The sequence below is a fragment of the Xiphophorus couchianus genome, chromosome 9 (assembly GCF_001444195.1).
Source record: "Xiphophorus couchianus chromosome 9, X_couchianus-1.0, whole genome shotgun sequence".
NCBI classification, from domain to species: Eukaryota; Metazoa; Chordata; class Actinopteri; order Cyprinodontiformes; family Poeciliidae; genus Xiphophorus; species Xiphophorus couchianus.
In genome coordinates, this window is record NC_040236.1 from 19,959,266 (window position 1) to 19,983,732 (window position 24,467).

At 40.8% G+C, this 24,467-nt stretch overlaps 5 protein-coding genes across 7 annotated transcripts; 2 read left to right on the plus strand and 3 right to left on the minus strand.

The window, feature by feature from the left end:
* The first annotated feature begins 283 nt into the window (after nucleotides 1-283).
* LOC114150421 (transmembrane protein 205) lies at nucleotides 284-4,714 on the plus strand. The gene is made up of 4 exons (XM_028026806.1): nucleotides 284-406; nucleotides 1,106-1,236; nucleotides 2,152-2,315; nucleotides 2,470-4,714. Exons 2-4 carry the CDS (start codon nucleotides 1,137-1,139, stop codon nucleotides 2,770-2,772), a joined length of 567 nt encoding a protein of 188 aa, XP_027882607.1. The 5' UTR covers nucleotides 284-406; nucleotides 1,106-1,136; the 3' UTR covers nucleotides 2,773-4,714.
* LOC114150419 (UDP-N-acetylglucosamine/UDP-glucose/GDP-mannose transporter-like) lies at nucleotides 4,238-10,896 on the minus strand. The gene is made up of 12 exons (XM_028026804.1): nucleotides 9,728-10,896; nucleotides 9,422-9,455; nucleotides 9,235-9,321; nucleotides 9,047-9,114; nucleotides 8,891-8,962; nucleotides 8,685-8,753; nucleotides 8,354-8,456; nucleotides 7,697-7,789; nucleotides 7,034-7,101; nucleotides 6,777-6,855; nucleotides 6,618-6,700; nucleotides 4,238-6,398 (listed from the first exon to the last, which is right to left on the minus strand). Exons 1-12 carry the CDS (start codon nucleotides 9,835-9,837, stop codon nucleotides 6,293-6,295), a joined length of 972 nt encoding a protein of 323 aa, XP_027882605.1. The 5' UTR covers nucleotides 9,838-10,896; the 3' UTR covers nucleotides 4,238-6,292.
* A 496-nt stretch (nucleotides 10,897-11,392) lies between these two features.
* On the plus strand, nucleotides 11,393-13,708 carry aqp12 (aquaporin 12). 2 transcript variants are annotated; one of them, XM_028026803.1, is made up of 3 exons: nucleotides 11,395-12,744; nucleotides 13,267-13,383; nucleotides 13,472-13,673. In XM_028026803.1, the coding sequence occupies exons 1-3, from the start codon at nucleotides 12,150-12,152 to the stop codon at nucleotides 13,597-13,599; spliced, it is 840 nt and encodes a 279-aa protein (XP_027882604.1). In that variant the 5' UTR covers nucleotides 11,395-12,149; the 3' UTR covers nucleotides 13,600-13,673. The 2 variants fall into 2 exon arrangements, with proteins under 2 accessions (XP_027882603.1, XP_027882604.1); XM_028026802.1 differs by having other exon boundaries at nucleotides 11,393-12,744; nucleotides 13,267-13,708.
* Nucleotides 13,640-15,628, minus strand: rpp21 (ribonuclease P subunit p21). Its single transcript, XM_028026807.1, has 5 exons — nucleotides 15,465-15,628; nucleotides 15,263-15,363; nucleotides 14,355-14,437; nucleotides 14,121-14,255; nucleotides 13,640-13,980 (listed from the first exon to the last, which is right to left on the minus strand). Exons 1-5 carry the CDS (start codon nucleotides 15,519-15,521, stop codon nucleotides 13,883-13,885), a joined length of 474 nt encoding a protein of 157 aa, XP_027882608.1. The 5' UTR covers nucleotides 15,522-15,628; the 3' UTR covers nucleotides 13,640-13,882.
* Nucleotides 15,629-16,089: 461 nt separating this feature from the next.
* pak2b (p21 protein (Cdc42/Rac)-activated kinase 2b) lies at nucleotides 16,090-24,329 on the minus strand. Of its 2 annotated transcripts, XM_028026801.1 has the most exons (15): nucleotides 24,070-24,329; nucleotides 22,285-22,619; nucleotides 22,071-22,174; nucleotides 21,830-21,980; nucleotides 21,551-21,582; nucleotides 21,340-21,453; nucleotides 21,085-21,217; nucleotides 20,940-21,003; nucleotides 19,376-19,424; nucleotides 18,988-19,100; nucleotides 18,773-18,890; nucleotides 18,568-18,667; nucleotides 18,281-18,477; nucleotides 17,301-17,438; nucleotides 17,113-17,199 (listed from the first exon to the last, which is right to left on the minus strand). In XM_028026801.1, the coding sequence occupies exons 2-15, from the start codon at nucleotides 22,466-22,468 to the stop codon at nucleotides 17,113-17,115; spliced, it is 1,584 nt and encodes a 527-aa protein (XP_027882602.1). In that variant the 5' UTR covers nucleotides 22,469-22,619; nucleotides 24,070-24,329. The 2 variants fall into 2 exon arrangements, with proteins under 2 accessions (XP_027882601.1, XP_027882602.1); XM_028026800.1 differs by lacking the exon at nucleotides 24,070-24,329 and having other exon boundaries at nucleotides 16,090-17,199; nucleotides 22,285-22,468.
* Between the last annotated feature and the right edge of the window lie 138 nt (nucleotides 24,330-24,467).

Here is a 24,467-nt window from a genome sequence, read left to right on the forward strand (position 1 = left end):
TTGATTGTCAAAATCACAAATAAAAATATATTTTATAATAAAGTTTATTCTCCTCCTCTGGTGACATCATAATCATATTTCCTCTTTTTCTTTTTTGTAAATTTGAATTAGTGTGTTTTATAAAAAAAAAAAAAATGACAGACTAAGAACAAGTCCATTTGAGAAGCTATAATTTCGACTAATAGAAAGAAAAAAAAAAAAGACAGTAACCGGATGACACGACAGGGGGCGGTAATGCAACATGATTGGATTAAAAACTGCTACAAACCCTAGAGACGAATAAGAGGCTCCGCTCCCTGAACCGGTGTGACGGCAGTGAGCCGAAGGAGCAAACGAGGCTGTCAGCTAGTAAAGAGAGTTCTGTTTCTGACCGGAGACATTTCTCCTGAAACCTTTTACAACACAGGTAAACCGAGCTGTACTTTAATGTTGCAACGTAACTATTAATTCACGCGTTCTCAGTTGAGTTCATTACGACCTCGCTTATCGTGAATTGTTTTAAGTTAAACTTAAGTCGTGGGTTATTCAACTAACTAGCTGTTAGCTGCTGGTTAGTGGAGTTTATTACTCTGCTCGACATTTAGCTTCTTCACTAATTTTCCTCGACGATGAAGAGGTAGAATTTGAAGACATTTTACTACTTTACTGTCAAAGTATTTACTGCTTTCTTTCTATATTTATTCTTTGTAGCGTGTTCAAAACTATTTGTTTTGAACAAGCATATTTCGACGTGTAAAAAAAAAAGTCTTCTTGCCTAGCTTGTAGAGTTTAACACGTTAGGTGAGGTCAAACCCTGCTAGCCTGTTACCTTGACAACAGGGCGGAAGTTTCAAATGGATTAATGTCAAAATTGACAGAAATGTCTCTCAAACACAGGAAAGCTAGACAGACTACACCTTCTATTTATTCCTAGTGACATATTGAATCTACAGTCTTTTTTTTTCTCACTTGGAAGCTATTGTCCTACCATTAGAGGGACATTATTCAAAAGGTCTTTGTAAAGGTCAAGTACCCTCATGACAAAAGGAGTAAGGTTGGAGTTGAGGAATTACCTGTATAACCTGGAGCGGTTTTTTTTGTTTTTGTTTCGTTTTTCTGAAAACAGACCAGAGAGGTGAGAAGTTGTGGAGAACATCATGGCGACTGACCAGGAGCCGACCTACACCGTGAAGCTGCTGCAGCTGCTGCTTCTCTCCACCTACTGGGGGATGCAAATTTGGGTCACTTTTATTTCAAGTAGGTGCCACACACAAACAGGATATTTAAGTCACCAGGAGACAAATGTTAACAGCAAAAGATCTAAAGTTCTTTTTATTCAAGCAGACTTTATCATAACTTGTCGTGAGCAGCGCATATATGGATAATTAAACTTATTCATTGTATGGCGATTTGTGTAGATCTGATGTTGGTGTTCAGGCAGGACATGCAGGATGTTAATGGTTTTGTCAGTTTTCGATGGGACCAGAACCCCGCAGCATTTACAGCGTAGTTTGGACAGTAAATCAGATTCAGCTAATGTTTGTTTATGAAGTGTCAAATCACAAAATAACTAAAAAAAATTAAATATAATTATATTTTCTTTCAGAAAATAATTAATTTTTGGTACAGTTGGTATAAAGAGCCTGTTATGCCAACTGTACACCTTAATAACAACAAAACACTGAATGTGTGATAAAAGTAAGAGAATCTGATCCAGCTCCACAAGAACCAGAGGAAGAAAGAAGCTCTGTTCTTGTAATATGAGCTTATGTAGGACATTTCTGATAACATCTGTAAGGATAATGCCTTGTAATTAACTCTGAAATAAATGGGCTTTTTCATTATCTTGACATGCCACATTCTGAACATTTAAATAGAGCTGTCATCCTAATTGATTTGTTGTAAAGAAAGTAGAAAATAACAGACGAAAGAGAAAGATGTTAAAGTTAAGTTGTGAAGTTTGAAAACAATGAAGGAACCTCTTGTAGGCTACAAAACAGCAGCTTCTTAAAAGTACTCTAGAAATACTATCAGTCATGATGGTGAACAAATTAACACTTGACAATCACCTTCAATGCCACAAATCATAAACCGTTAATGTTGAGAATGATCTTATTAATGATGTTCTAGTTTAAGTATTAACTATTAAGAGAAAAACTGTGATTTCTTTAGGCTTTGTAATGGACAACAACCTGAACAGACACACGTACGGGTTTATTCAGAGTCGTCTTGTTCCGTTCTACCTCCACCTGGGTTCAGCGTGTGCCTTCTTTAACCTCTCCATCTACGCTGTGTATCATCCCAGAGACATACTGGATGACAGGGAATCGTTTCAGGTATGTTGGGGGTTTTTCCTATATGAGTTTATGTAATACTTTACAAAAATAGTCATTCTACTCCTTTGTCATGTTACAACCACAAACTGCAATGGATTTCTTGTCTTCCTTGATGTCCTTTCTTTTCCTCATAAACCCGATGTTTCGTCTCCAGATCTTCATCTTCTTTGTGTCGGTGACTGTCGCGGCGGTCAACGCTCAGTGGTTTGGCCAAATGACATCAGAGATAATGGCCGACATGCATCTTATCGAGCAGGCGTGCGGCCTGGGTCAGGATATTGGACTTTCGTCTAACCGCGAGGCTTACGCCAAGCTGTGCGAGTCAGATGTGAAATACAAGCACCTCTGCAGGCGCCTGTGGGTGTACCGGCTGCTGTCGTCTCTCTGTAATCTCTGCTGCATTGGCTGCAACTTTTACAGCCTCTCTTACATGGCTGAGAACCTCTCACATCTGTAAAGCCGACACCCTTCAGCTGTACTCCAATCTCTTACTGCGACGCTACCGAAAAAACGAAAGAAATCTTTGATATTTGGCAGCGGTGGACATATTTAAATCCTAAAGCTTTGTTTAATCTGAGGCGAAACGTCGGGCGATCCTCGTTTTCCTTGAATTTTCAGAAGTAATGAAAGGAACGGGCATCGGTTGGTGGCAGTCGTCCATCTTGTCTCGCCTGAGGATTTTTAGAGATGAATCAGTGGCTGCAGTGCCTCATCTTCCACTTAGATTGGCTGACAGCCGAAGTTGTCTTCAAATTTCTTTTTATTTACCTTTACAGATATAATAAGGTATCCTACTTTTAACTGATGTCAATTGAATGTTTTTGCTATTTAAAAAAAAATGAGGTCATGTAGGAATAGTTGGCTTAATGTGGATTGCACCGTTTCTTTTTAAATACCCACACACCAGAACCTTCACTGAAGGAAGTGCTTCTGCACAGCTCACTCCTGCTCTCCCTGTTTAGGGCGGAGTTTCTGCAGTTTTGCAGTTTCGCTGGTTTGTCTGGCTTTCCTTCCCACCTTTCACATTTCAGAGTGGAAGGGTGTGCTATCTTTAGCTCTCCTGGCTGGTATGTGGTATGAAAACGACGGGTATGAACACTTAGACAGCCGTACAGCAAGCTCCAGGGTAGACTTGCACCGTTACAAAAGTTCAGTTTGTCATGGAGGCAGTTCACTCAGTGAGCTTTAAGGCAGCGGGTTGGTCCTGTCATCTGATTGGTTGACTGGACCTTCTATGTCTTTTGGCTGCTGCGAATGGCATCAGTTCAGCTGAGCAACATTCCTAACTGAAGAATTTTGTGATTGCACTGATGCAGAAGTTATTTAGAAGTTTTTTTTTTTTTTTTTACATGATTAGAATCTCAGTTCAGGTTTATTTTGATGAATTATCTGTGGTAACATTATGTAGTATCAAGCTTTTGTTTTCCCTGTGCCTGTGTTAATTAGTAATAAAACGGGCAGGTTGCTTACAGCAGCATGCATCCCGATAAAGATGTGTTTTATGAAGAAAACACAAAGAGCCAATCACTACAGATGCGCTCATAAATAACTGTCAACGATTTGCTAAATGTTACTTTATAATGTCGTCTTGCTAGGCGCTATCGTTCCTGGTTGGTGTGGTGCATTACGGTCATCTACTTCCCTTCACATAATGCCACCTAAAGTTTTTAAATGCATAATATTTTTCTAAAGAATCATCTTTTGTACATAGAGGTGAAGGATTTTAGTTTGGTTTATTTAACAGATCATTTGTACGTCACTATATTTATGTTAAATTATCTGGTAAAGGGAGAAATGGACATCAACAGAAACTCAAATGTTGTCACAGTGGGTGTGATCTGTTATGTTTTCCAACATAACACGTTTGTACTGTTTTATTTTTGCTTTATATCGTGAAAAGAAGATATGTACTCAACTGTTTGTTTTTTTTTCAGTTCCTCTTCAAGTATTTTCAAAAATAATATATTGGTAAATTCTCATCTGTCGCTCTGAGTTTTTGTTTTTTTATCTGCTCTGGTTTGTGCTGCTCTTGGATGCACATGTACTGTATCTGAACTGAGGGAAAGTACCATAACCAGAAACTCTGTCCTGAGATATTTGGAGCTGATTAGACTCTGAAGTTTGGCCTGGACTGGTGAAGGTGTTTTTTAAAAATTTTTAATACGCACAGTAATGGCAAAAGCAATGCAACGTTATCTGGTAGCAGTTTTAAATTGTATTTTCTTGCGTAAACATGTAAATGTATGAAGAAATGTATGATGTGTCAATATTTATATCTGCTGTATAGGCGAGATGAAGGTTGTAGGGTTACGGTGTTTTGTCTTCTGTTCACATCTGTGGGATTTTTAAACACGTTGTCTAAACATTACTTTTGTTCATTAAAATATTTTTTAAGTTTGCTTCATAATCTGCCATGTTTCATATTTATCAGGGGTAAGAACAAGTAGAATCAGCTTATTTTACACTGCGTAAACAGTGTTTGACAATAAGCACATTTTGCTGCTGTTTGTGGGTTCATATCTAACCAAATAATTTTTATAATCCCTCCAACCCCTTAAGCTACAATGTGCAGTAATAGAACAAAACAAAATAAACAGAGCTCACACTTATTTGTTCATTATGAACTTTGAATGAAGTCGAAGTGACCCACAGTGTGGTTGAAGTTTACTGAGGCTGATTCATAATGGAGGAAACCCAAACCCGAGTGTGACTGGTGAGTTAGCCGCTAGTCCAACTGCTGCGTGACTCGGCACTAAAAACAACCGCTAAACAAACTGAACTCATTTAATGCAAATGTATCCTAATTTGTGCTTAATGAGAAACAGTAAAAACCATTTCAAAACAATTTATATCCATTAACAATAAGCCTTATATAAAAAAAATTTATTGAAAGAGAAAAATAAAAAAAACAAAAATGCTAATGGTAATTTTTCAATGTAAAAATACATTTTTCCCAGCTACAAATAACTTTTATCAGCATCAATAATTACTCATCTTACAGAGAGAAAAGGAATAACAAAACAGAATAAATATAAAACAAATCCCCTTGTAATACTTTAAAATGCCAGAAACTTGAATTCCTGGATCAGACGATAATCTCCAAGTTTCACCAGTCAAATATAACAGCAGGTGACATTTAGTTTGTTCTGCTTTGTGAGAGCTACCTCTGTTACAAGTGCGAGACAATCATGTAAAAAAAAAAAAAGTTTTAAAAAAAGTACAACGCAAACTAAAACCCCGCGAGGCTTTGCTTGCCAAATTCTTCAATCGACACAACCGGTTACAGGGATTAAGAATCCAAGAAAATAACCCGAACGACAGAAAACTCTGTAATACTGAAGGAGGAAGATCCAAATAATCTTTTCGTATCGTCTCTCCACATCACTGCCGTACCGTCTGTAACAGATTTACAACAGCATCTGCCAGGAAACTGCAAAACATTAAAGGCTAAAGACGGGGACAGTGCATTTTGTCGTTCTCAGAGGGTACCAAAGTGTAAACAGCAAAAAACAGAAAAGGCTTTAAAAAGAACGGTTCCTTTTAAATGACCATGACTCTTATCCCAGTGATGCGTCAGCACGCTCATGCTTACAACAGCTGATGACAATACATAATCCCAAGATTGAACTCTGAAATGTTCAAACCCTGAAATAAACAGTTTCCATCTTTAAAAAAAACAAACTAAAAACATCTGAATATAAATATTATTGTTCCCTTGTTCTTAACATTCCCATGTACAGTATTATTATAAGACATGTGAAAACATTATCTAAAAAGTTCTGCAACAAAATCCCTCTGGGGGATTTGGTAGCCATAGCAGCAGCGTGACGGTGCGGCTCCTTTTCCATTAAAGACGCGCAGCGGAAATGGAGAACCACTCCCGGCGTTTCCATCAATCTGCTGCTAGAGCGCCCCATAAATAAAAGTCGTACTAAAAATAGAGTTTTCTCGCTAACCGGCGTCAAATCCAGTGTCTGTCACACGACAACCTTCCCCTTGATCTCATTCTTGGTGCTGTCACTCGGTTTGTTGGACTGCTCCTCGGTGAGGGTGATGTACGAGTACACCAAGCTGCCCGCAATACTGCAAACGACACACACAGCTAAACGAGTTAGCACGCAACATGTCTTCAAAAGTTTCGAAGTGATCACAGGCCTTTCTTTATGTTCACCAAAACATATACACCTGGTATTTTATGACAATATTAATTAGGAGTAACAGGCGTACTCATCTTTTTGTCGCTGAAAACAACTTAAAAACACAACAACCGAGCACATTCAATGACAAAGTGCCTTTTCATACCTTATATTCAAACCTATGAAGTTCGTCCAAGAGAAAATGTAGTCTCCGCTAAACACCATCCCAATGTAGGTCACCAGGACATTCTGCAACATCAATAAAGCAATGCGTTTGGTGTCCGGTTGCATTCGGCTGCAGCTTTAGCGAAACAGCGCGGCTCACCTTAATGCACCCCACGATGGTGGTGGTTAACGCAGAGTTGTACTGTGTGCATAGTACAGTGGAATACATGAGAATAAACCTAGAAACGGGGGTTGGGAAGGAGAAACATTTAGAAGTTGATGTTTGTTCCAAGAAGTTAGTAGTGATTTAATGTCAAGCATGAGCGGCATCCAGATTTCATCACCGATAAAAACCACATTCATTCAGTGCGATTCCAGATGCGGCTACATGAACATGAATGTGTTCAAAGATCTTACCCCATGACACAAGAGAGGACGAACTGGGAGAGGAAAAATGCATCAGACCAGCCGTCAAACTCTGCTGCCTGCAGTCGGAAACAAAGCGCCGGAATCAGCATGAAATAAAAAGTAGAAATTCATAAATAGGGGGAAGGTGCCTTGCAATTAGGAATCACTGAGTCACTAATTTTGGGTGTGGCAACGTCAGGTTTCAGCAGATGGAAACAGAACGCCGTTCAGTGGAAGCGCTGAAAAGGTTTTTAAATTTCCTGGCACCGTTCCCCTCTTTAAGAGCCAGCGCTGATATCCCATAGGCTTTAGAAACGCCGTTAACTGTATCTCTACTGTAGTGATTCGGTCCAGACTTGCTGCTGGAACGGCTAGAACAACTCGGCTAGGTGAATAATGGCGTCTTTGTGCTTCTCGGGCTGCTGAGGCCCAGCTGGGCAGACCACAAGGCCCCTGCCAAGACTTACCAAAAAAATAAAAATAAAAAAATAACACACACAAGGAACAGCTCATGTTTATGGCATTCAGTTTAAGAAATTGAACTGATGGACACAATGGAAGTGATACGTTTGTCTAAAAGAGAACATGAAATCACCAAGGATAAATCCAATGTTTTATTTTAATTAAAAGGACCAAAAAAAAAAAAACAAAAAGAAGAGTCAACTCACTCACCTTTTGCATATCTCCTGTCACTTCAGCCAATAGCAGAGTGGGCACGATCATAAATAATGCATTATAGTATAATAATCCATATTTCCCTAACTCCTGTGACACAAAAACAGGAGAAAGGGGGAGTTATTCACTACATTTTCAGACAGAGTACTGACGTCTTGCGTTGCCAAGATGCTGAACCGCTTCTACGCATTCGTCCAGCTCCGTCTCCCATCTTTAACTCCCTCGTTTTACCAGGACGACAGTCCTCCTCTGCACAAGCAGATGGTACACTTTAGACATCGCGGGCTAAATCTGGATCCTGCTGTAATGTGAGAGTTGAGCAATCTGCTCTTGTGACGTAAAACGTTGAAATAAAACAAGCTAAAACTCGCTCCTGCTTTGACAAAGCATTATTGATCCAACTTTTTCCCCCATGACATGCAAGAAAAGGGATACGAGTGCAGTTTGAAGGTAGTTTCTGAGAGGGAAAAAAAACACATTTCAAAGTTGAAGAATTTACTTTGTTAGGAGTAAAATAACTTGACTTAAGAAACAACCGTGACCCATAAATCTCTAAAGGAGGGATTTGATTCTCTAGAGTTAACAGGAACTCAATCGCATCAGGAATCCATCCCAACAATGGCCACCATTCATCAAGATGGTCCCACCACATACCTTTGCATCTAATTTTTGCTTCACGTAGGCTCCATTGGCTGCGGTCAGGACGTCATTCATCAGGATGAAGACGTAGCCTTGCAGGTCAAAGGACAAGTCGGCACTTTAAACATAAAACAGGCAAAAAAAAGGCATATGAATCAAACAGTCTTTTTTTCTTTTGCCATGTCGTATTTCAGCTTGGCTTCTTTTACTGTAGATGAGCGGCGGTGCTCCTAAAGGTCACAACAACTCTTTTGTGAGCATATATCAAGATAACGGCGCGCTTTATAGAGAAGGTAATCCCGGTGCGGGTAAAAGCCAGGACACCTGGAAACAGTAGACAGCTCACCTTGCGGCTATGAACGCCCCAAGGATCATTGTAAACACTGTCAGCTGGACGGGCCTGGAGAACTTCTTCCTGCCACGGGGGTCAAACACAATGAAACTCAATCCGACCGCTTTGAGGCGCAAAATAATAACCGGCATTACGTTTTGTGTCACATTCAATGTCTGAAGGAGAAAGAAAGTGGGTTATCTTGTCATGGCTAGTCTTACTTCAGCAGAAATCCCTCAGCCAGCATCGTGAAAAGGATGGAGAATCTCCTGAGGACTGTAAACATCGGCAAACTGGTGGCAGAGGACACAAAGTGGAAGAGGTTGAGCCACCGAGTCACGTTATTCTGTGAGATCAGTGCATAGATGAGTACTTACTTGAGCCTTTTGGTACCAAAAAGACCAGTGATTTGATTTCCCACATACAGGAGAGGTAGAGGAAATGTCTGGAAAGGCAAGGATTTAACATCAAGTTTACAATCGCATGAAAACAAGACAAAGGAAAAGAAAAAAAAAGATCATCAAATTGTGCATCTTTTATGAACTTGAGTATATGTGAGTCTTACCTTGTGAGGTATGCTCTCATCCAAATCTGGGAAGGTGATCACCCTCGCAGCCTTGCCCACCCACAGCACAACCACTGTGGCCAACATCTGCACCAAAGACACGCCAGAGGAAATAAGTTCAGCTCTATCTGCCTGGTTTAGTCACCACTGACCCGCTCACAAAGAGCCATGAGAAACCCCAACTTACTTGTCCTATTCCCACACATATTGACGAGGGAAACCTGGAGGGACAGATGAAACAGAACCTCAACATGAGCCAACGTTTACAAAACAAGAAAAAGCAAGAAACGACTTAGAAATACGACCAGGAAAAAGAAGTAAAGTCTCTCTGCGGCAGTGAAGCACCTGGCTAGCGGACAGCGGAGCTAACGGGCTCGGCTGGCTGCCTGCGCTGCCCCAGCCACCGCAACTTCCCAGCCGCTACACTACAGCTAGCTCGGCAGCCTCCCCCCGCCCCCATACATAGCCGCGCTGGCGCTGGAGAAACAGTTACCTGTAGTTAGTGAGGACGCTTTTGTTCACCACGACGATGAGGAACGAGCTGAAACCGTAAAACCCGGCGGCAAACAGCTTCACGAACAGCGTGGAGGGTTTATCCGCCATCACCGGCGACTTCTCACTCAGCTCTCTGTGAGCCTCTGCGCTCCCCCTGCTGCCATCATCGCTTCAGCGGCTCGCTCGCTGCCTCGCAGATGCGCGCCGCGCGCGCGCGCGTACCACGCCAGAACGTTAGCTGACCTGAGTGACGTTTTACAACTTCCGCCGCGAGTCTGTAACTCTGTAACTCTCGCACGCGCAGCCGTGAAGTTATTTTAGGGTTACATTGAATTGTGTCCTTGTGGTGTTGATATCCAGGAGTTGCAGGGTGAAACGGGAGCCGTTTCCACACATCCGCAGTTCTGAGCTGAAATGTGGACATTCAGCCGTGAACGTTCACGTTTTTTTCAATAACATGGTTTATTATAGTTAGTTAGAGCACAGGGAAATGTTTTCACCAGTGAATATATGCAGTGGTACAATGAACAATTTGTGTGTTGATCAAGAAATTTGTGTTTGGGTGATTAGTTCTTTGTTGTAACAATGCTTCTTGGTAATAGACCTGGAAAACCTATTTCCCTTTAAATAGTTGTACATTTGTGAACAAGACCCACTGTTGAGATGTGGATTTATTGAACTGGCTGAAAGATAAATTGGATATTTATCATTTAACTGGTACCTACATACTGTACAGAAATACTATACACAACAACAGCCATGGATGCTATCAGTATGGTCAGACACTGCTGTGGGATTCTTCTACTGGTGTTTTTCTCAAGTTAGCCAAAGACATTGTGGATGGATAAACTACATGTGCTATTAGTTGTTATCCTATCCTATTAGTATGCTGTGACTGAAAATGATTAATGAATGGAAAGTTTTACAGTTGGGCAGAGATCTGGTATGACCTGAGATTAGAAACAATGGCACTTGCAACAAAAAAAAAAAACAGGAGGCAGAGCTGCGAACACTAAGAAAAATGAAAACGGAAGTTGAGATGGTTTGGGGATGTGTACGAGAGGGATAGTTAATTTATTTGAAATAAATGTGTTTTTTTTTTGGTGTGGAAGGATTTTATAGTTAATTATCATTTATTTGTTTTACCTTTATTTTATAATATCATCCATTTCATTTACCTTTGCATTTACATTTTAACAATGTGCTTTGAGTGTCTTTAAGTGTTTTGAAGTGTTTGCTGAAACTCTGGAAGCGGCCTGCTGAGGAGTGAAAAAGGAGGATACCATGAACGAGACATTCCGGCGTTGATTGCCTAGAGGAACTGCAAACCTATAGTCTTATCTTATGAAATGTGCTTTTGAAGATTGTATGAATGAGTTGTGTTCATGTGAGTGTGCAGCTGTTTTCTGCTCCCCCTCCCTTCAGGGCTGCACCCTGTCATGTAACTAGGGAGTTCCTAATTCTAATAAAAGCAGGGCAAGGCTCAGCTGAAGCTTCAGAGCAGAGGCAGAAATCTGTAACTGGGTTTCAACTGTGCTCCCCCTGCAGGTAAAATTAAATTCTGACTCTTGTCTCTTCTTTGTGTCTGTGTTTAGGTCATTTAGACCTAACATTTGGTTTTCTACTTTTAATAAACCTGTGAAACCTTTTTCAGTATTACAAGTCAAGTTTATTTGCACAATAGGTTTCAGAAACAAGGCAGTTCAAAGTGCTTTACACATTAGAACATACAGTAACCAATTATGAAACAAGCAATAAGTGTTACGTCTTGCCAAAAGCCATCTTCAAGAAAATATGCATCAAATAAATTGATCAATGTTCCACTTACTACTAATCAGAAGCAGAGTAAACAGGTGGGTTTTAAGCCTGGATTTAAAGAAACTCAGTGTTCCAGCGTCTTTGTGGTTTACTGAACGTTTGTTCCAGGTTTATGGTGCTTCTCCCATGTATGTCGAATTTTGAGGAACAAAAAAAAGCGAAACAAGTTAACACATTTCTTAAAAAATGTATTAACTTATAAAAAAAAATAACATAAAAAATAAAGGCTGTAACAAAAAACGTGGATAACTGCGAATCCTTTCTGGATACACTGTACCTCACCTGTTTTAAAACTCTTATCTGACGGTCCATACGGCAGTACATTTCCTATTACCAACAGTGCCGTTGGTGCAGGAATCATTAGGCTAACACTGAATGGAAACCAACATCAAACAGTCACTGAAAGACAGCCAGCTGCCTGACCTGACATAAAGGCCTGTGTGTATTTTGGCAGGTGGTTTTGGGATAAAAAACCTGACGTGTCTCTGATAAGAAATGGGTCTGTGCGTGCGCCACGTTGTCAAAAAGAAGCCCGGCTGCTGGATCAACCCTTCATTCATTCTTCTTTTCCAAGAGACGGAGGACGACACCCGAGGTCAGCCATGTCTGGACTTAACGCATCACTTGGGTACTTTCTGTCGGTGGTGATTTTCACGGTCTTGGTCCAAATGCTATTCAGAAAATGGCCTCGGTTTAGCTTTGTGTCTGAGTTCGCCGCCTCCTTCATGCTGGTGGCGTGCTGGATGGAGATACAGACCATCGTGGAGGTGGGCCAGTGGGCCGGGGGTCTGGGCCAGGATGTGACCGTGACCATGCTGTTTGTGTTGCTGCTAACTCACGGCGTGCTCTGCGCCGGAACGTCGGGGAATCCCAGCCTGGTCGTGCAGAAGTTCCTGCAGCTGGAGGCCGGCGCTCTGCCCACGGCGCTCGCTGTCATGGCCCAGTTCGCCGGGGCTCACCTGGGCCTGCTGGCAGCCAGGTACTACTGGAGCCTGGAGTTGACCGACATGCACATGATCAAAAACCTCATGTCGAGAGAATGCAGCACGTCCCTGCTGGTCTCCGTGGTTCAAGGCTTTTTTACAGAGTGTGCCTGCGCGCTCGTCTTTCATCTCATCCAGTTAAATCTGAGACGCAGATCGGCTCTGATCCGGGTACCCCTGATCGCAGTTCTACTCACTTTCTTCTCTCATGTCGGTGAGTCTGTTCAAACTTCTTTATGCTTATTGGAAGGGATGGGAAGTAGGAGTGTCCCGATCCGATATTAATATCGGATTGGGATCTGAGCATTGGAATAAATCAACTTGCATCTCCGATAAAAGCATTCTGCTCCGTTATTTTTATCCAGCAGCGCTTGTATCTCAAACGAAGACCCATTGCTTAATAACAAATGGGTTAGTTCAGTTGTTCTGATACCTATTGTTGTAGACCACTGTTCTCATGTGTAATATCACTTGATGAAGTCTTTTCTAACATTCTACACTACAAAATAAGTAATAAAAGTATGTACGATTCATGCCGATGTTGTAGCTGATCAATTATCAGTACCAGCCATTGCTCAAACTTGCAATATTGGTATTGCATCGGAACTGGAAAAAGTTGCATCGGGACACCCCTACTACGAAGCATCAAGTCTGGTTTTATTCAAATGTTTTAAGTCTTTCACATTCAAAACCAGCTAAACAGCTAATGTCCTGACTTATCCGTTCTATTTCCCAGCCAGGAGCTACACCTCTGCTTTCATGAACCCATCTCTGGCTTATGGACTCACCTTCCACTGTCCTGGATTTACCTTCAAAGAGTATGCAGTGGTCTACTGGCTGAGCTCTCTCACAGGTATGTCACATTACTCAACACCAAACGGTGCGTTCGTGTGTGTGTCGCAGTCTGTTAACGGTTTCTTTAAAAATTGCTTGTTTCCCAGGGATGATGTTGGCTCTTCTCCTTTACATGGGTCACATTCCCAAGCTTTTTGCCAAGAACCTTCTGTATTTCCAGAAGACACGCTTCAGAGTGCCGAAAGGAGACAAACCGGAAAAGAAGAAAAAGTGACAGATGGTAATAGAAAAAAAAAGACTATTACAAGAAATGGTCAATGCTAATAAGAGGTTTACTTTAACTGAACAGCAAAGGATGCATTATGTGAAATATTTGGAAAAAATGTAAAAACAATAAATGTAGCTTCAACTTTGTTTATATTCAGACAAAAAAAAAACTTGTGGAAAAAATGCGCAATTTGCAGCATGTATTCAGTGAAATAAATTAAATGAAAAAAAAAATATTGGCCACTGTATTTATCCAAGGTATGCTTTCTATTTAAAAAAAACAAAACAACCTATGTGCTGGTAGAACTCTGAGCATCATGCGTTTTCGAAGACTGGGACCCATCAGCTTTTGGGCATTTGGGCTGATTTTTAGCTGAAGGGGCTGGATCTGCAAGAAAGGGTGCAAACGTTCCAAAAATTATTTTAGTAATAAAATTCTAAAAATAAAATTTTACCAATAAAAGCGTGAATTCTTTTTTCTTCTTCTTTTTTTTAAGAAGAAGGAAAACAAAAAGTTTGCCTATTCACCAGATTGTTTCCGCTGCTCCAGCTGCGCCTCGGGTCGGTCCGCCCACAAACAATGATCTGGATTATTCAGTAGATTCTTGGTCTGGCCGCAGCCGAGACACCTCACTACAGTAAAGCGATTCTTTTTGTTTTTTCCTAATCAAAGTGAGAAAACAGGAATTTATTACTAAAAACTACTGAACAAAGATTAAAAATAAAAGTCAACAACGTCACTGAAATGACTATCTGCCTTACTCCGCTGTCTGGTTGTGGCAGTAACACCGGGGATGAGCAGTGAGCAGCATTTCTTACACACAGTTCTCTTCACTGATGGGTCTCTGCAGGAAAATGAGTTCAAATGAAATAAAGTCACAATTTAAAATTCTCTCTGGATGCTGCTCTCCTGCCTGCCGGGGAGTTTATGCCTGCAGGCATTTCTAGGATTATTTTATTTTATTTTTATAGCCTGTCCAATTGTTTTTAGGTACTTGATTTTTTTTGTTTGTTTAGAGTAAATCTCACAAATGAAAAACTATACCATTTACAGTTTTTCTAAAAAGTATGACTGTCCAATTAAGTTTCTACACACACAGTGCTTTCTTTTCTTTGTCAAATGCCATTCAGAAAGTTAGGCTTTTAGGTAGGCATCAAGTTATACAACTTATAATGTAATCTCACTCGGGAGATTATGCCCATTTATGAAGAGAGGCAATATAATATTTGCTCAATGCTATTATTTAGAGCTGCTGTGCACAAACTTAAAAATGATACAATTAAAAACAAACATGTTTTTAATCAACTCAAAGGTCTATTAGGTTTTTTTTTTGCCAGAATATATCTATACATGCAAAAAGTCAATTGATTTAACACATTACTGCATGTTTTTTTAATAGATACAAAATTGGTGCGACTTTAAAATGCTAGAAAAACCCCTTTAATATTTAAACAACAGACATTATCTTGATGTCATTTGAAAAATTATTTTACGCTCTTTCAAACGTAAGTAACCATTTAAACATAAACACTTTATCAAAAGTATTGATAAAGTAAAGAATAAATTACAAATTTCAACATTTAAAAAGTTGCTACATCACAAGGAAGTGACGACATTCACCCTTTCCTTCAAAATAAAACCATATTGCTAAAGCTACGTGTGTACCTACTGCCTGAGAACCAGCCGTCTTGCTATTGTTTTCTGCGTGAAGCAGTAGAACCGAGCCAACTCCACGTTGTTTGGGTTTTGAGATAAGACACAGTGCGCAGCCTGAGGAGACACAAAAAACCAGAGACGCCGTCATTTACACCCAATGAGCAAAGTAGCGAACATGTGACTGCTAGCGGCGGTTCGTCAAAACTTTCCCCCACCTGGTACAGGTAGTTCAGTCTTTCGTAGGCTTCTCTGTCTTTCAGATGGACCGCCATTACTAATTCGGGTGTCAAACGGACATTACCGGCGCTCAACTTCGCAGCATCCGAGTTTGGAGCTTCTTACTCCGACGATGGATTTCCGACTGTGCCCTTCAGAATAAAAGCGCCACAGTTCCTGAATAACATAAGAGGCGTGTCCTAGCTGAACACGAACCGAAGGTTGCCGAACTCTAGCTTGCCGTGTGGGCTCGGCAGAGATGGGAACTTTTTACACAAACACACACATCCAGTATATGTGGCGCCCCCTGAAACATTTTGTAAAATTACCTTGTTTTTAATCTTTCAGGTACAAGAATTCGGATACGACGTTACATTTTTGGATCAGTTACTCAATTTAGCAAAATATCACAATTTGTATTTTGTGGATGGCTACTTATTACCACCACAGAAATAACACTTTATTAAGGAAATAACGCTTTTGATTTATAAAATCTATAATTTTTGGTTAGTGCACGCCACCTATTTACAGAGCTGATTCCATCATCTGATCAGATTCTTGTAAACATAATTTAAATATTAATAATCTCTTAGTTTTCACACAAATAATCTCACCACCAATTCATATTAAAACCAGTTGTATTTATTTGTGTGTTGACAAAGACTAAACAAATAGTTTATTGTCTGCAGTTTAAAAAAAAAATCTAATTAGCATTTGGTAACTGGTTCTCAAGCTACACAAAAAATACACAACCCTTGTGTGAGAAAAGTCCACTTGTTTAGTCTGGAAGAACACAAAGGACAGAGTTCAACATACGATACTCATTTTAATAGCAACAGAGAATAAAGTATAAACCCTGTCAGTCTAACATTTAAATGCCTGCAAGGTGTGCCTCTGGCATCAGGACACTACAGATGCAGGGGGGAGGAACTGGTACAGTAGATCTGTCAGCTAAAGAACATCACAATCACAGCACATGGTCATGATGAATAATGCACTGAAACGTTTCCTATAAAACCGAGACGAGAAATCTCCACACGACATGGGTCTACTGGGAAACAGAACGTCCACTGAATGAGACGATTTGGACCAGGAGACGGGAGTGGACCGGCGGGGGACAAACATGAAATTCAAGTATCAAAATAACTACGATACTGACAGGCTGAAAATGTCAATTATAAAGGTAGTAAAAATCATGGGAAACACAAGACAGACACAATCAACAATACATTAGGCAACATTTTGCATTTGTTTAAGGCAGTTGATTAAAAAAAAACAAAAAAAAACAACAAACTAAACTAGGCGCCTTCTTCATTCCAAGTTAAATACAAGCCTAGTTTTAACATGTCACCAGTTTTGATGTACAAAAATGAACTACGCCTGACTCTGTAACTAAGCACTTTAGTTTGACTTGTCATTTGACGGTAAGAGTTCGTGCTGACAGCGGTGGAGGGGGGGGGGGGGGGGGGGGGGGTTGTGCTCCCGGTTTTTGGTCTTCACAGTGAGGTTCGTCAGGGCTTACAAGGCTGGTGCATCAAGGCTGGCAAGTCACTCTCAGCCTATTGTCTGGCACGAAATCTAAACGGTTGGCACATTATCTGTGCACAGCATAAGTAAGGCAGGAGGGGGTCGGCTGGGCTTCGTCCGTTAACGAGTGCCCTTCATGGCGTCCTTGGCTGCCAGGATGAGAGGCGTGAGACTGGAGAGCGGCTTCGCCAGCTTCAGGAACGGATGCTGAGCGGCAACGACACAAATTGACAGCAAGATCAGAAAAAATACTGTAAAAAAAAAAAAACAAACAAACAAACAACACATGAAATAATGACTGTTTTTACCTGTAGGAGCTCTTTGCCTCCGCCTCTCTTCTCTACATCCATTTCCAGACAGCGGTTCAGGAAGTCTCTGAAAACCGGAGACAGCTTCTCTGGATTCTGGAGCTCGGGTGTGCCGTTTGTGGCAATCAGATATAATGCCTGGCAAAGTGTTTGAGATGAGAGAAAAGCCTTACTGTTATGTCAGTTTAAGGTTTTTATTGAGACTTCATGTGATGGAAAACGTAGTTGTGAAGTGCAGGGAAGATGGTTTCGCAGTTATTTTACCATCAAACATCTGAAAAGCGTGGTGTGCATTATTCAGATGCCCTTCAATAAAATCCAGTGTAACCCAACTGCCTTCAAAAGACAGTCAAATTCCTTGTTCATGCACACAAACTTGCTCAATAAAGGTGATTCTTAAGGTAAAAACGTTAGCATATCCGTGTGTTAAAATGGCCCAGTCAAAGTCCAATTAAATTTAACTGAGAATATTTGTTGTTCACAGATGCCAACCATGCAATGTGACTGAGCTTCAGCCATTTTTCATTTGCAGCTCGAACTGCAGTGAAAGGTGTCCTCACAAAGAATTGAAGGTTGTGGTTGACAACAAATGTACGCCACACATTTTAGATTTCTGATTTGTGATGATGTCGAAACCTGTTTTATTTTCCAATTCCAAACCAATTAAATAATCTAAAGCCAATTCAAAATTCTTGATTAAGTCACAGGTCGCTTTTCTTCCACTACACAAGAGTTCCAGTCGTACCGAAAAAACGTAAGATGAATCAAATCATCTTATGTGATGTTTTTATCACATAAGATGTGATAAAAGTTGTTTTATTTTGAAGGCAATAGTTACCCTGAATATAGAGAACAAAGTTTCTTGTGCTACAATGTTGATTGATTCAAGTCAAAAAGCTGCAGCTGATCAAAGACCATGTTAAAACACAAATCAACTTTTAATACTCCACCCTACGTCACCAGCATTTCTTTGTACTCACTCGTAGTGGGTTCTCGTTCAGGTAGGGGGGCTCGCCTTCAACCATCTCAATGGCCATGATACCAAGTGACCAAATGTCTACTTTTGGCCCATAAGCCTTTCGGGTCACCACTTCGGGGGCCATCCAGTAGGGCGTGCCCACCATAGTGCTGCGCTTGCTCTGCTCAGGAGTGATCTGGGCACAGAAGCCAAAATCGGCTGCCGGCGAAAGAAGGAGGACATGTTTGTTTCTTTTTTTTCCCCTTCCAGGCTAAAGAACGAAGCTGCTTGTAAGGAAGTCGTACTTACTCAGCTTTACAGAACCATCCATCCCCAGCAACACGTTATCACTTTTGATATCTCTATGAATGACTTGGTTAGCGTGTAGGAAATCCAAAGCTTGTAAACACTGGAATCGAGAAGAGGGTGGGAAAAGATTGTTAAGACGGGTTAACCTTCTGCGTGGCGTAGGACTTTCTTTAAATTTGCCGGAAGCGGGACGAGTGAGGAGCACCTCTCTGCAGACGGCAGCTATCTGAGGCTCGTCCATGCAGGTTTCTGTGACGACGTCCGTCAGCGACCCGCCAGCCAGATACTCCATCACCACAAACAGCTCCTCCCCCATCAGGAAGCTGAAAACAACAACATTTGGGGTTTAAAAGGATTCCTCCCCCCCCCCCCAAGTGGCACTTTATTAAACACCCAAGGTATGTTAAAGTTTAATTTCACCTGTCCAGGAAGTTGACAATATTGGGGTTCTTCAGCTCCTTCATCACCAAAATCTCGTTGATGATTAGCTCCTTTTTGGGTTGCTTCTGTAGATTGATCTGTTTGATGGCCACCTGACAAAATGAGCAACCACAGATTTAATGTGGAGGTTCATGGTGAGATTGGGTTCAATGTAAACCAAACACCTGTCATTGGAAAGTGCACAAAGAAAAAAAATTTTCTCTATAGATTCACTACCAATAAGATTTCTGAAGCATAAAAGGTGATTTTCTTACTAATTTGGCTTCCTTAAATTACCGTTGCAAGTAAACCTTTTTACTGAGTCATCCTTCAGTTTGGTTAATAATAGAAAAAAATTACACATTTCGTTTTTTTGAGATTCTATTACCTCCTGTCCTGTTGCGACATCAATGGCGGTGAATACTGTTCCTGATGCCCTGCAAAAAGTGTAAATGGACCGCTTTAGACACATTTTAGGCAACAATCCACTCATATTTGAAATTTAGTCAAATAAAACAATGAAAAACTGAAGTAAAACGCTCAATTTAGATTACCAGGTTCCAAAATAAGAAATATACACATTTAGTTTAACAAATGAAAGCCACAATGCAGAAGCTGTGTATGAAAACGTTAACCCACACTATGATTCAAAAGCTACTAGAACCACTTGTGAAAGCAAATGGCTGCCGAAAGAAGAGACCCACTTCTCTATGTGAGAAATTCTGACCTATAATAAGTGTGGCCAATATTATCAAGCGAAATGTGCCTGCATTAAAGTGACATGGCTGAGAAACTAATTTAATATATATGAATTAAAACAAAACAAAAAGGAACTGAAATCAGGCGGGGAGCAGAAGAGCTGAGTGAGCTAGGAGTAGTTTTTTATGTTTATATTATAATTATTGTCTACATTTGTACGACATTTGTGGGAATTATCCTGTATTTTTATAATTTGTAATGTAAATATAATGTACAATTTTGTAAATTATTTCAAAGACAAAGCAATGAAGATCTTGCATACTTTTTATAATGTACAGCCCATTGTTTTATGAGCAGTTTGAGAAAAAACTAAGTCGTTATTTTTAACATCAAACTTTGTATGGCCATTAAAGCTTCTGTATATATAACCTTTTATAAATGTTTTTTTTTTTTACATGTTTAATAAAACTGTCATCATATTGTGACATTACAACATAAAATAGGTAATATGTGAAAAAAAAAAATCAAGCTTCTCTGCACCCTCCTGGTGGTCCTACTGCCATCTGCAGAAATGCACAGCTCCCAGTCAGAAACAACAAATCAAAACCAGGAGGAGGGTCTTGGTGTTGTCAAACATGCTTGTGTATGCACTGCTCTATGTGCTAATGGCTGAAAAACAACTTACTGTCACAGGAAATCTGTTTATCCACCCTCATCGGAGGCTATGCTAACTAGCCTGAGCATTAACAACAGGTTCTAAACAAGGTTGAGGGCGTTCATGTTGGAACTCGGAAAACTAGATGGACTTGCTTAATGCCGTGTCAATGACCACTACCAAGTTATTGATTCAAACACCAACGGAATATATTCACAAACAGCGGTAGCAATATGCTATCTGTGTAACTAGCTTAATGAGGTACAAATCATTATACGTACACATAGTTAATTTGAGCAACCTTGACAGAAGCCATATTGGATAATGAACGTAGGGAAGTATAGGTACCCTTATTTATTTATTTGGTGTTCTGTTTGAGTTTTCTTCAACTTTGAAATTTTGACTTTCAAGTAAAACTCGAAAGCATCACTATTTACAAACGTAGCAGCTAATGTTAACCTCATTAGAATCTACAGCTACAATTACGCCAATACAGCAAAAGACGTAAAAACTCGTCAAACTTGTAGGGCAGACAAATTCCTTCATCGCATGGTAGAAACGTGGGATGAAAGATTTTGCGCGACACCTCGGAACTTACCCCTGGCCAATTTTTTCATATCTTGTGTACTTCTTCTTGGGATCTCCGATGCTTACTATGGTTCCTGTGAGCCACATCACAAACATCATGAGAAAGATGAAGAGACCTGTAGGTAGGAGAAGTGTGTAGTTTGGTAATAACTCACTCAGTTTGTCCATGATCTCCTCGTCCGTCATCTTGGTCTTCCTTTTCGGTCTGTCTGCAGACTTAGAGGCAGCATCCCCATCTGGACACGTACTTGGAGCAGGAATGGGGTCAATTACAGAGCGGGTGTACATCTGGAAGGTTGACCAAATACATAATGAAATAAACTTTTGTAGCTGAAAAGTTAAACGAGATCAAGAATAAAACACCAAAGGTGGCCGATTTTCTTTCCACAGACTCACGGGTGGTGACTTACACTCTTTGTGTGTTCTGGTCTTGGAGCCACGATAGGGGGCGGAGTTTCATCGTCGTCGTCGTCGTCAATGTCTTTGATGTTCGGAGATGAGGGTTCGGAGCTATTTTTCACAGGCTTATTCGAAATAAAAGCAACGTTTATTCAGCTTCAAAACACAGAGAGCAGCACTAAAGCTGGAGACGAACGTTAAAAACAAGTTTGAATTACTTACAGACTGAGGTCCTGCAGGGAAGGCCTCTTTTTCTGTGTAAAGAAAACCACAAAAATTAGAGGGTTTTTTTTCATCGCCACAGAAAGTACTCCAAGCTCAGTGCTGCTTTCCCCCCCCCAATTGGTATTTTATGATCAGCTGAGTTTCATTTTTATTCTGAGCAGGACTCAACTGGACTGTATTGTTGTTGGATCTGACGCATTGTGTGTTTCGTCTTTCTTTGACTTGTGCATGGAAAGGTTAAAAGTGACCAAAATAAATGAATATTTAATTTCTCACCAGAGGACGAGAAGCTGAGGTACTTCTGGCGGCCGTTGCCCGTAGAGTCGTAAAACTTAAGGGCGTCAAGAACAGCCTGTGGGTTTTTCTTCTGCTCCGACTTGGTGATGTTTGAGGTCTGCAGCAGTCGAGCCCATTGCTCTGGCATGCCCTACTCATGAGTCAAACAAAACATAACAGAAGTTCATACACGATGCAGACAGTGAGTTTCAACAAGACTGACCAAACAGTGAAAACTCACCGTGAACTCCCCCGTAACGGCGTCAAACCCGACGTGTATGGTGTGCTCGAAATCAGAGGGCGGCGAGATCTCCGGTCGCTCTTTGTCTCTATCTTTTTTCCTACCTACGTAAAATGAAAAGAAACCAAATCTTTAATGAATTGAAACCACACCTTTTACCACGACCGCATCTTTGGATTAAGCTTCTCATCAAGTTTCAAACCCTGGACTTCACCTTTTTCGGCCCCCGACAGGATGGACATGATGCCTTTCCGCTGTTTCCTTTCTTCGGGCACAGACGGCAGCGGTTTGTGGTTGGCCGAGAACGAGTCTTTGCCGGCACCGGTACCGAAAATGGTGCTTCCTGACCGCACCGGAGGGGCGGGGGGTTTGTCCTCGGGGTCTCCATTATCGCACATTGTAGAGAGGTGGACGCGTGCCGCACGGGGCAGAGCAGGCAGCCAAACAAGAAGTGGTTCAGGATTGAGATGAGCGAGCAAGGGAGGCAAGACTCACATCAGAAGGGGCGTTAGTGTTCACATGAATAGGAGACGAAGCACCGAGAGGCACCTGGGAAGAAGTTTAATTATTGTTAGAACAGAAAATGACTATTAAAAGTTCTAAATACAGCAGAGGATGTCTAAAAACTGCACCAGAGTCACTTTTTCTTGGAAAACATTCCAATTTATGTTGTCACTTAAGCCATGAAAGTATAAACTTAAGCATCCATAGCTCCTGCCAAGCTGAAACCACAAATTTAACAAAGTAGTGCATAATTGTGTAGAGGAAAAGAAGAAGATGCATGCATTTCAAAAACCTTCTACAAAATAAGAGTTTTACAAGTGTGGTATCCATTTATATACAGCCCTGTCAGTATCAACATAACTACCTTTTGTTGCAAATACAGCTCAAATTACGATTTCTATCTGTTTTGGACATCTGCAGCCTGAAGGTTTAGCTCATTCTTCTTTGCAAAATATCTCTCAAGTTGTGACAGATTTCATAGAGCGATTTTGGGAAATCTCTGAGATGCCAAGACTTGCCACAGATTTTCAATTCACTGTTCCTGCTGACAAAAAACAAAAATGACCCCAACTTTCCCACAGCTTGATGCTGCCACTACCATTAAATTACTCACAGTGAACTCCACTTGTGAAGTTAATTGTTCCAGTGGATCTGTATTTGAACAAATGCGGCTGAATACTAATGATTGTCATACTTTTAAGAGTTTGATTTGTCTTTTGTCTGCTGCATTGCCTTCCTTTCCTTATTCCTTTTTTATTATTCATTGTTCTTTTAGATGATTTGGACTACGGGTGTGCGATACCATCTATCTGTCGTGTTGCTCCGTCTCTTGAGGTTTTAATAAAGCCCAATGTTACATGAGTAACCAAGTATAAACTTAAAGGCATGTGCAATCAGTGTGGCCTCCTCTTTATATAGTCAAACGTTCTCTAATTTTAACCTGAAATTTAAACAATGACTGTATGTTGAAAAGAGCAACATAGTTTCTACAGTTTCATTGGGAGAAACTACAAATTAATGCAAAGTTAATGCGTCTAATGCAAAATAGACGTCCTGATTAGTATGAAAACATTGTAAGCTACTCCTTCTTTATGTCCTGCTCTGTAAACCTGACACCTAGCAGCTCCTTATTTGATATTTCGTCTCCCCCTTGGCAGACTCTCCAGTAATATGCGTGTTTCCACCATTTTAATTGTCTCTAAATGCTATTTAATTGAGCACCAACAGGGGCGTTAGCAGGCTAACGTTAGCATTCACCGCTTGACCAACAAGTGTGCTAGCTAAGAGTTGTGCTTAGCATGACATGCTACAGCAGCTCTTTTAAACCTAACGTGGTTAAAAGCTAAATGATTAACCAAAGTGCAGCTCAAAACTTTCCGTCATTAATTTGGAGTTTTAACAACCCAACACAAGATATGGGAAAGGCCAAAGTGGCTCCTGCAAATATTCCCAACTAGCGGGCTAACGGAGACGACGCAGAAGCGGCGGAGCTCACCGGAGTTTCCACACCGCTTCAACTTGACTCCCGGAAAATCCCCGACGGTTTGGGAAAACGAGGACAAAATCCACTAAAAATCCTCCCGACGAAACATTTGGGTTCTGGCTGCTACACCGTGTGCGCAAACACCTCAGTAAAAAAAAAAATCTGAGTCCAACTATTTACAGTTCCAACTTTTCATCAGTCTTTTCGGCCCTGGGATAACTCCACTATGGCGCAGGGGGGAAGCGGAACTACCGACCCAGCCCTGGCCCCTGCAGTGAGGCAACGCTTCCAATGAATGGAGTGAGGGGGAAAGTTAGCCATCAGAGGGGGTCTCCAGGCATTAGATCATCCGTTCAACACAAAGATACTCAGCACTTCAAACATTGAATTCCCCCAAAAAACAACAACAA

What these genes read in the sequence shown, in the direction of transcription:
- LOC114150421 (XM_028026806.1), top strand. Translation starts at nt 1,137, where the DNA reads ATGGCGACTGACCAGGAGCCGACCTACACCGTGAAGCTGCTGCAGCTG. An exon ending in TTGGGTCACTTTTATTTCAA is followed by an intron (nt 1,237 to 2,151) that starts GTAGGTGCCACA and finishes TGATTTCTTTAG; the next exon opens with GCTTTGTAATGGACAACAAC. An exon ending in ATGACAGGGAATCGTTTCAG is followed by an intron (nt 2,316 to 2,469) that starts GTATGTTGGGGG and finishes TTTCGTCTCCAG; the next exon opens with ATCTTCATCTTCTTTGTGTC.
- LOC114150419 (XM_028026804.1), bottom strand. Translation starts at nt 9,837, where the DNA reads ATGGCGGATAAACCCTCCACGCTGTTCGTGAAGCTGTTTGCCGCCGGG. An exon ending in TATGTGTGGGAATAGGACAA is followed by an intron (nt 9,322 to 9,421) that starts GTAAGTTGGGGT and finishes TCTTTGGTGCAG; the next exon opens with ATGTTGGCCACAGTGGTTGT. An exon ending in CCATCGTGGGGTGCATTAAG is followed by an intron (nt 6,701 to 6,776) that starts GTGAGCCGCGCT and finishes TTGATGTTGCAG; the next exon opens with AATGTCCTGGTGACCTACAT.
- aqp12 (XM_028026802.1), top strand. Translation starts at nt 12,150, where the DNA reads ATGTCTGGACTTAACGCATCACTTGGGTACTTTCTGTCGGTGGTGATT. An exon ending in CACTTTCTTCTCTCATGTCG is followed by an intron (nt 12,745 to 13,266) that starts GTGAGTCTGTTC and finishes TCTATTTCCCAG; the next exon opens with CCAGGAGCTACACCTCTGCT.
- rpp21 (XM_028026807.1), bottom strand. Translation starts at nt 15,521, where the DNA reads ATGGCGGTCCATCTGAAAGACAGAGAAGCCTACGAAAGACTGAACTAC. An exon ending in GACTGAACTACCTGTACCAG is followed by an intron (nt 15,364 to 15,464) that starts GTGGGGGAAAGT and finishes GTGTCTCCTCAG; the next exon opens with GCTGCGCACTGTGTCTTATC. An exon ending in TGCCACAACCAGACAGCGGA is followed by an intron (nt 14,256 to 14,354) that starts GTAAGGCAGATA and finishes CACTTTGATTAG; the next exon opens with GAAAAAACAAAAAGAATCGC.
- pak2b (XM_028026800.1), bottom strand. Translation starts at nt 22,468, where the DNA reads ATGTGCGATAATGGAGACCCCGAGGACAAACCCCCCGCCCCTCCGGTG. An exon ending in GGATGGTTCTGTAAAGCTGA is followed by an intron (nt 18,478 to 18,567) that starts GTAAGTACGACT and finishes TTTCGCCGGCAG; the next exon opens with CCGATTTTGGCTTCTGTGCC. An exon ending in GAGGCAAAGAGCTCCTACAG is followed by an intron (nt 17,200 to 17,300) that starts GTAAAAACAGTC and finishes GTTGCCGCTCAG; the next exon opens with CATCCGTTCCTGAAGCTGGC.